General features: G+C 36.3%; 2 protein-coding genes across 2 annotated transcripts; one reads left to right on the top strand and one right to left on the bottom strand.

Moving 5' to 3' along the window:
* Positions 1 to 681: 681 nt before the first annotated feature.
* Positions 682 to 2,278, bottom strand: LOC147537295 (uncharacterized). Its single transcript, XM_086642755.1, has 3 exons — positions 1,501 to 2,278; positions 796 to 1,134; positions 682 to 728 (listed from the first exon to the last, which is right to left on the bottom strand). Exons 1-3 carry the CDS (start codon positions 2,276 to 2,278, stop codon positions 682 to 684), a joined length of 1,164 nt encoding a protein of 387 aa, XP_086498881.1.
* A 1,080-nt stretch (positions 2,279 to 3,358) lies between these two features.
* Positions 3,359 to 8,038, top strand: LOC147537294 (serine/threonine-protein kinase STY13-like). Its single transcript, XM_086642247.1, has 3 exons — positions 3,359 to 3,547; positions 3,980 to 4,981; positions 7,463 to 8,038. The coding sequence occupies exons 2-3, from the start codon at positions 4,080 to 4,082 to the stop codon at positions 7,800 to 7,802; spliced, it is 1,242 nt and encodes a 413-aa protein (XP_086498373.1). The 5' UTR covers positions 3,359 to 3,547; positions 3,980 to 4,079; the 3' UTR covers positions 7,803 to 8,038.
* The last annotated feature ends 1,802 nt before the right edge of the window (positions 8,039 to 9,840 follow it).

Raw genomic sequence — 9,840 nt, 5'->3', positions numbered from 1 at the left:
TGGTATCTAGAATACAGAGTGGGAATAGTCAAGGATATGGCAGTTTTCAGCTCAACAATATGGGTAAGATATTTCAGACTACTATATTTTGTATTTAGTTTCGGATTATTTATCTAATTAGATGAACGCTAATTTACATGTAGACTTTAATGCAATTTGAAGCTTCGCAACGGAACATGTCACAACTACTTGCTAAGAAACTCAAAGAAGCTTTTAAGAAGAAACGTGACTGGTTCCTGTTCCCATTAAACACAACTATTGATGACAAGAGTAAGGAAGGTTGTCATTGGCATCTTGTTGTTTTTGATAGAGTTGATGCAGTATGGTATCATTATGATTCTTTGAAGAAAACTCCAAAATTAAGTATGAGAAGTGCGAAGGATGCAAAGAAGTTCGCAGTCATGTTGGTTGACATGATCAATGAAGCTGGACTAACTAAAGAACCACTGAAATCAAGTCCAAAGATAACCAAAGTTAACTGCCCAAAACAGAACAACTCGTGAGTATAAAAAATCATTTTGATTTCATTGTTTTAGCATATAAATGATGAGTACTAATTAGTGAATAATATAATGTAGGATTGATTGTGCAATGTATGTGCTTCTGTATGCTGATGTTATAAAAAATGGAGACAGTCCTTTGATTAAGCCAAACTGGCCGGAAGAAATGCCAGAGAAGGCTTCAAGGAATTATAACTCTCACACAAGGATGAACAAACCTCGCCATACCTTTTACCGACAAAATAAGAGTTTGCCCACTTTTCAAATGGGCAATTCTTAAAGAAATCCGTCAAACGTCTACCACCTACTAACTCCATCGTCTCTTTAAAATGAATGTTAAATTCATCCTTAGTCAACGCACGAGCAGCCCGATACAACAAAGACTCAATGTAATCTGCTCTTTGAGAACCATAACCAATTGCATTAACTAAGTTGTTCCTAATGTGCCACACACAATAACTATGGTGTGCATTTGGAAAAAGATCACCAACTCCTTTGATAATACTCGGGTGACGGTCAGACAAGAAAGTATATGTACGACTTCTATCAACAACACGAGCCAAATTCTCCAAAAACCAATTCCAATTTGAATTGTTTTCAACACTAACAACAGCTAAAGCAATAGTAAAAAATCCTGAAAAGAAAACATTGTTAAATAAATAAATTGCAACTAGTTAAACAAAACTATATAAGTTCATCAACTTAAAAAACCATACCAAACATGTTTTCATGACATATATATGTAGAGGTTGAATATGCAAACATGTTTGCATGACATATATTTGCAAATATGGTTGCAGAACACACAGATGCAAACAACTGTTTGCATAACAAACACATGCAAACAGGTGTTTGCATACCACACATTGTTCCCAATCAGGTGTGCATACAGAAACCTTAAAAACATAAATTCATGAACTTAGAAATCATACTTTCATTACCATTCTTTTTAACTATTTATAACACATACTATATAAATTCATGAACTTAGAAATCATACCTTCATTACCATTCTTCGCAGAAGCAATTAGCAAAGTCCCCTTATATTTGGATTTAAGATGCGTCCCATCAATCCAAATAACAGGCCTGCAGTACTTAAAACCATTAATACAAGCCTCGTATGCTATAAAAACCCTCTCAAACTGATAAGTGCCCATATCAAGTTGTAGCTGCACATAACTACCAGGATTCCACTTCATAATGGACTTCGTATACCAATCAAGTTTAGCATATCCAGATTCCTCATCACCAAATGCAGAATGAAGTGCTTTTTTCTTTGCATTGTAAGCAATATGGTATGGGATTTTAATACCATAATCTGATTGAAAAGTAGTAATAATAGCTTTGTTTTTCTTCTTTGGATCAACCTTTACTTCACTTTCTATCAAATTAGACACAACAGTAGAATGAACTGCTGGCTTGTTTATATCAGTAAAACCTCCACCACAAGTGTGCTCAGGAACATATTTCTTCAAATAAAATAACGATGATATACCAAACCTTGAACAACCATGGACCTTCCACCCACAACCCTGAACCGGACATATTGCTACTACCCGATGAGCATGGTTCCTCTTCATTCTATACCCAAAACCAAATTTGATGGAATACCTATTCAATGCAAACCTAAATTGATCAGCACCTCCTTCAAACTTTTGACCAACTTCCGTAAACACAGATCCCCAAGATTCAGACCGGAGAGGATGTTGGAACAACTTCGATGAAGAACTAGCTTGAGTAAAACAAGATGACACACTAGATGACTCAATTAAATCCATCACCTGACCATGAAAACAAAAAATTTAACAATGATGCAAATTGTGCAAACACCATTTGCAGAACAAAATTCAAATTTAGGTTTGAAGATTCATCAAAAATCTGTTAAGAATGCTGCAAATACAAAAGTAATATTCTACACAATTGTGAAAACACCATTTGCTGCTCTACTCCAAATTGTGCAAACACAATTTGCACAACAAATTCATCAGAAATAGATATTTACTTGATCATCAGAACCAACAAACCATGTATGAAAAAATAAAAAACAATAAACATAAAGCAATCTCTAATACAAATCAAAAAGATAAATCAAAAGCAATTCATATATAGGGCTGAAGATTCATCAAGTAGATAGAGGAAAATAAACAACAAACAAATCAAAAGATAATTTATAATCTATTATATAAATAAAACAAACTTACAGTAAAGAAGATGAACTTACAGTAAAGAAGATGAAGATGATGAACTTACGAAACGAATGTGAAGATGAAGATGAAGATGAAGCAGATAACTTCGGCAAACCCTAATTATTTGTATAAAAAGAAAACTAAAGAGAAGATGAAGACCTAAATAGTTATGAATCAATGAAGGAAGAAAGTATATCTTCAAATCATCGTCTCCTCTTCGTCTTTTCGATCGAAAATTTATGCCCTAGGTTTTCCCCATCGAGTTGCAGCCGTAAGGAGAGAGAGAGAGCAAAATACAAAAGGGTAATACGGGAATAATGAAAAAGCTGTTTTAAAATTTCGACCTTAATAATAATTACTGAAATTATTTTAAACCTAACCTCTGATTAGCCTTAATATTATGATAGAAAATAGTTAATAGTGAAAGATTAGGGTTTTTTTAGCTATATTGAAACTATTTACTACCTAAAAAGTCATTTTCTATACTCAAAAAATACAAAAAAAATTACTAAATAGATGGAAATGTAAACAAAGAGTTTGGTAGAACGAGCAAAACTAAGGTGACCCTTTAATAGAGCACCCAATAAAATTCATTCCTCGAAAATACCACCATCCACTCTCTCTCTCTCTCTCTCTCTCTCTCTCTCTCTCTATAAAGTGTTTTTTTCTTCTGAGTAAACTTTTTCTCTCTCTAATTTTCTTCTTCTTATTCTTTCTCTCTCATCAACTTTTCTTTTTCTTCTTCTGCAAAATTATCTCTTCTCTCTCATTTCATTCCTAAGGAAAGAGAAAAGCTTAGAAAGTTTTCTTACTTTGCCCCCCCAACCACAAAGGAGACGGAGATTTCAACAAACTCAATCTGTAAAATTTCCATCTCTAATTAATACTTGTACTCTTTCCTAATTAGGGTTTTCATTTTCTTTTTTTGTACTTTTCTCTCTTTCTTGACTTATTACTCTTGTACAAGTTTGTTCATGTTGTGATTAGGTAAATCTGAACACCTTAAAGTTGTATAAGACTCTCTTAACTGGAAAACAAAAGAGAGAGAGAGAGAAACTTCTGAGTTTTTCGAGGTGTATCTTGGTTTTAGGTTAAAGTTTAGTAATTTGGGAAAAGAAATTTAATACTACTTGAGTTGATAGCTAGGTTTGTTGAGATCAGAAAGAAGTGAAAACTAGGGTTTGATTTGCTAGAATTGTTCTTCTTTTAATTGGGGAAAAAGAGATTCTCAACTCAAGAAACTGTAGTATCAGATTTTTTTAGGAAAAACCCTAACTTGGAGTTTGATTGTAGTTTTAGGGTTAGCTATGGTGATTGAGGTTAATATCTTGTGCTGAAGGAGAACTAAAGGGGATTAATTTCAATTCTTAGGGTTGAATTTAAGATTTTGAAGATGTTGGAAGGTCCTAAGTTCACCGGGGTTATAGCTAATCACAATGAAAACAACTTCTATGATTTCACTCAAGGGTTTTACCAGAAACTCGGTGAGGGTTCGAATATGTCCATTGATAGTATTGGAAGCATGCAGACTAGTAATGGTGGCGGATCTGTTTCTATGTCTGTAGATAACAGCAGTGTTGGATCAAATGATTCACATACTCATATTTTGAGCCATCCTGGTCTGAAAAATGTCAACAACAATTACTCGGTAGGTCATAGTGTTCTTCGTCCTGGTAGGGTGTCTCATGCCCTAAGTGATGATGCACTTGCTCAAGCTCTGTTTGATAGTAGATTTCCAACTGAAGGACTTCAGGATTATGATGAATGGACTATTGATTTGAGGAAGCTTAATATGGGTACAGCTTTTGCACAAGGGGCTTTCGGGAAACTCTATAAGGGTACATATAATGGTGAAGATGTGGCAATTAAGATATTGGAAAAGCCAGAGAACAGCCCTGAGAAGGCACAATTCATGGAACAACAGTTCCAACAGGAAGTAATGATGCTTGCCACTTTGAGGCATAACAATATTGTTCGCTTTATTGGAGCATGTCGTAAACCAATGGTTTGGTGCATTATAACTGAGTATGCCAAGGGTGGTTCAGTTCGACAGTTCTTGACAAGGCGACAGAACCGTTCTGTGCCTTTGAAATTGGCAGTTAAGCAGGCATTGGATGTTGCAAGGGGGATGGCTTATGTACATGGGCTCGGGTTCATTCACAGGGATCTTAAGTCGGATAATCTTCTAATTTCCGCTGATAAATCAATTAAAATTGCAGATTTTGGTGTAGCTCGAATTGAGGTTCAAACTGAGGGGATGACACCAGAGACTGGAACATATCGGTGGATGGCTCCGTAAGATTTTACCCTCTCACAATAAGATTGGTTTTGTTTTCCGTTCTCTTTCTTCGATTATTGAATTTCTCCATTATTTTCTTCCTTCCCTATTTTGTTTTAGTCTTTTATCTTTATTTCTGGTAGAATATCTTTGCTAACATGCCATGTTTAATACACAGATTCACTGCATAAGCTGTTAGTTCTTCTGTTCTGTTGTATGCAATCAATTTGGAGTCTGAATGAAATTAAAAGATCCCTTATCGTATCTTGGTTTCTATATTTGCTCAATTAATTTTCAAGAATATATTTCTTTTCGGTGGCGGTCTCATTTATTCATTGTTCATATGAATTACAAACCATGTCTGGGGAATTTTATATTAATTTGCCGTTATCGTGCTAGTTATGTGTTGTAGGTAACTAAATGGTTTAACATGTTGTGCTGTGGACACACTTGACCTATTTTGGGTTATAGTAATACTAAATTGCTCATCAAGTGGATAATTGTAGATTTGTCTTCTAGTTCTGTTATCTAGCTTCATTAGTAAATCTAGGTTACTGTCAGAACTAGTTCTTCAACAATCTACTCTCCTCTGTGGCTAATAAAGATTGAACCACTAAAATGGAAACAAAAAAAATCTATTTTTTCTACCTTTATTTGTTTGATCTTGCATCCATAGTTTCATTGAGTGTTCTAACCTTACTAGATCTATAGTCTCTGCTTTACTTATTCAGCTAAAGTCCCAATTAGTAAAGTTGAACCATGTCTATTAGCTATTAATTACCTATATTATCAAACTTTAGTATGACAATGAGAAAATGGATGCCCACTAAATAGTTTCATGCTACGGGAAGTCTGTGAGTGCTGTATGAAGACTTCCTCGCTAGAAAGGACTCTCCACTATGCGAAATAGAAGAGAAGAGTTTGTGATGAAATATGGGTACTTCGTCTCGAACTCTCGATACGGTTACTTAGCTGTGCTTAAGCATCTCTTTAAGCGTCTGCCTTGAATGTGGTCCCCCCCTTCCATCTCCCAAAAACATTATAAAAAAATCAACTTCACCTCTTCAGCATGTGCTTACAATTTGAATACTTATAAGTGGATCTGATTATCTAAATGTTATTGATTATTTTATAACTATGCTGATTGCTATCAACATAAAAGTGAAACAACTAATTAAATAATTCTATGGAGCATCAATCTTCAAAAAAACTTTCAAGTCGTAAAAATATTGTCTGGAAGTACGTCTCCTTATCATATGTTGTTATGTACTAGTAAAATAGTAGTTGAAATCAATAGTAAAAGATAAAATAACTTAATTTCATAAATGCAACACAATTGACTAGGTTAGAGGTCCTTAGGCAAGGCGAGCAAGCACTCGCTAGTCGCTAAAGCTAACAAAACTAGGTGCCCCCCTTCTCATTATACCCTTGGCCGCTTAAGTGTCCCTTAAGCGCACATAGGACTAAGTGATTGGGTTTGGGATCTCTGCCCCGACTAGGCAAGCTCGGTGTTATCAGATCGCATTGAGGGTTGGATGTAATTGAGACTCCGCATAATGAAGTCCTTCCTGTTAAGTTTGCTTTGATTAGAGCAGGCAATGTCTGTTTACTATCGCTTTGTCCCTTCCTGTTAAGTCCTTCCTGTTGAGTTTGTTTTGCCCTTTTTTGGGGTCAAGAATTGTTGTTATGAGAAAGTTTTGATTCTTTATATGAAGTATTGATTTGGATGGTCCATTCGGGTAACGTGATTAAAGAAAGGCATCATTTCCATGTCGATCCCACGGTTCCATATTCTATGTAACCTGGCTGGTGTCCAGCCACGTTTCAGCCACACTTGATTTAATTGTTTATTATGTTTCAGGATTTGCTGAAAACACCCTACTTTTATTAGATTTGTAATAGTTAGTTTCAGTTAAGTAATTCCTTTCCAAATTACTTATAGCTCCTGCCATTATAGGCTATAAATACGGGCTGATTCGTCTTGCTTCTGTTATCAGTTTTGTACTTGATTTCTTCTATCATGGAAAAGTAGTTCATGAAACCATTTTTCATTAGGGTTTCATGGTCTTCAACTTTACATTGTACGATTTGTACCTGTTATCAGCTTCCATGAGCCATTTTAGGTTCTATTTGGGTCAACTTTGGAAGAGAGTATTAGATTTTCTAGGTTCCATTTTAGGTTCTATTTTCGAAAAAAGAGTATTAGATTTCTAGGGTCTACAGACTTGATGCATGTTGAAGTAGAAAGTGAACATTATCTGTACATCCAAACCTCGTATGATCGATATGTGTTATTTCTTCCTGTTTTTTTCCTCTGATTCTTGAGCAGTCTTCCTGGTCTATGCATGTTGAAGTAGTACAAGGTTAAATAGCATATGAGTAATAGATAGATTTTCTTGCTTGGCATATAATATATCTTGGCTATTACTTCTTGTGATGATTCCATTTACTTGGTGCAATTGGTGTGATTAATCATCATCTTATTTATCTATGTGCAGAGAAATGATTCAGCACAGACCATATACACAGAAGGTTGATATATACAGCTTTGGAATAGTTTTGTGGGAGCTGATCACTGGTATGCTACCCTTCCAGAACATGTCAGCAGTTCAGGCAGCATTTGCCGTAGTAAACAAAGGCGTGAGACCCATTATTCCGAACGATTGCCTTCCAGTGCTTAGTGAGATAATGACCCGTTGCTGGGACGCCAATCCCGAGATCCGCCCCCCTTTCACTGAAGTTGTCAGAATGCTTGAGTATGCAGAAACTGAGATAATGACGACGGTTAGAAAGGCTCGCTTTAGGTGCTGCATCAACCCGCCTATGACTGCAGAATAATCGAAGAAAGGTGATTTTATGTTATATGTATTAGAGTTTTTCTGTTGTTATTTATGTTTTTCTTTGTTTTAACTTTGAGATTGGAAAAAAGAAGGAAGTACTTGACTTCTATGGGTTCTGGTTTCCTGGTAGTTTATTTGTGAATTTCATCATTTGTAATACTACTGGTTTCTGGGATCTATTTTACTTAAATCATTTGAGAAGATTTTAAGGTATATATATTTATATCCAACTAATCTCCTGTTCGGTCATATTTATCTGCTCTTTCTTTTGTTGCTTTATTTCTTGAAAGAAGGTTGCTTAATTGCTTTCTCCTTCCCATATTTTGGTAGTATTTGTTTGTTTTTCTAAGTAAGAATTGAAATCCGACTCGAGGTTTTCGTTGATTTGAGTCAGATTTTAGTATATTTATTTGTCTGACTCGTGATGTCTTACTCACCTACTTATTTATTTGGATGCTTTATTGTCTTCGTTGTCTTTTCAGAGTCTGACATCAGGTCGAGAGGATGTATTCAACGGTCCCCGATCTCAAAGAGCAAACCAATTGTATCTCTTATTTCCCAGTCTCGTAAATTCCTCTTGAGATCAATCATCAAAATTCCATGCTGTATGACCCCCGTGACAAACGATCACCTCACATGGATTTATTTTTTAGTGTACTTCTCTTTCGAATTGGTAGAAACTGTCTTTAGGAGATGCTCATCACACCAAAGATCCTTCAAGAGAAGGGTATGAGTCCCATTATATACCAGCAACATGGAAGCAGGAACATACAGGAAAGGTCGGACACAAGCGAGTCTATTTGAATGGGTCAGACCGTCGGACAATTATTTATCAAATGGAGATAATAAACAAGGACTAAATTTTAATAATTTGCGGTTGTGACACCACCCAAACCCGCCTATTCTTGTAAATTCTCATCAAACAAGACTGAAAGAGATTGGCTAATCAGAGTGCTTGCTGGATCCATGTTTCCATGGTATCCGTGAGCTCTAAGGGCCCCTAACTCCCCCGCATAACAGGACTGAAAGAGATCGGCTAATCGAGTGCTTGCTGGATCCATGTTTCCATGGTATCCGTGAGCTCTAAGGGCCCCTAACTCCCCCGTCATAGAGTATGTACCGGAGTCAACTTGTGCTCAGTTTGGGGTGAGTAATACAGATCGGTAATTTTAATGGCGCCCCTCTGAAGTGTTATTGGTGCCTCCATCAAGGCAAATTTTTGGGAAGAGTGCGAGGAACAGGGATGCTAATAACACTTTAGAGAGGCGCAAAAATACCCATACTTCCATTTTCTTAACCCTGACATTCTGGTGTGACTGTGTGAGTATCACTAGCCTCAAATGAGAAAAGCAAGAGGAGCAAAGAAGGGTCATTTCCCAAAAATTCTCAAACTTTATGACTGATTTCCTGCCTAGCCCCCTACTTTATCAAAAATGCTCAGATGACTTCTTTTTTCAGTTACCGTTATAACTCCGTTAATTAGTCATCATCTCTCTCTCCTCCATCTCATCATCTCTCTCTGCCACCTCATCTTCTTCACCGACAAAGGTCGGCAGCCGGCGACCTTAAAACATTAAAAAAAAATTATTTCTCTCTCCTTTCTCTCTCTAAATATTCCGGCGAAGGGGAGAGAGAGAGACGAGAGGAAATTAAAAAAAAAAATTTAGAGAGAGGGGAGAGAGAAATAATTTTTTTTTTTAATGTTTGAAGGTCGCCGACCAGAAAATTGGCCGGCCGGCGACCTTCGTCGATGAGGTGGTGAGAAGATGAGGTGGCAGAGAGAGATGATGAGATGGAGGAAAGAGAGATGATGACTAATTAACGGTGTTATAACGATAATTGAAAAAGGGGACCATCTTGGTATTTTTGATAAAGTAGAGGGCTAGGCAAGAAACCGGTCATAAAGTTGGGGGCTATTTGAGAAATAACCTAACCCAACGTGATTCCTTTGCACTTCTTCTCGTACAAAACCAATTATGCTATATCAACTCCCACTTGGACCTTCATCAAAAAAAAAAAAAACTCCCACTTGGACC

Source organism: Eschscholzia californica, unplaced genomic scaffold (assembly GCF_041429995.1).
Source record: "Eschscholzia californica isolate CP2 unplaced genomic scaffold, dmEscCali1.0.p SCAF_5, whole genome shotgun sequence".
In the NCBI taxonomy this organism is placed as follows: domain Eukaryota; kingdom Viridiplantae; phylum Streptophyta; class Magnoliopsida; order Ranunculales; family Papaveraceae; genus Eschscholzia; species Eschscholzia californica.
Note: the sequence above shows the minus strand (reverse complement) of the source record. Positions and strands in the feature narration are given on the sequence as shown.

Coding starts and splice junctions, on each gene's coding strand:
- LOC147537295 (XM_086642755.1), bottom strand. CDS start 2,278: ATGGATTTAATTGAGTCATCTAGTGTGTCATCTTGTTTTACTCAAGCT. Junction 1,135..1,500: donor TGCGAAGAATGGTAATGAAG/GTATGATTTCTA, acceptor TTTTCTTTTCAG/GATTTTTTACTATTGCTTTA. Junction 729..795: donor GGAGTTAGTAGGTGGTAGAC/GTTTGACGGATT, acceptor TGTCGGTAAAAG/GTATGGCGAGGTTTGTTCAT.
- LOC147537294 (XM_086642247.1), top strand. CDS start 4,080: ATGTTGGAAGGTCCTAAGTTCACCGGGGTTATAGCTAATCACAATGAA. Junction 4,982..7,462: donor ACATATCGGTGGATGGCTCC/GTAAGATTTTAC, acceptor ATCTATGTGCAG/AGAAATGATTCAGCACAGAC.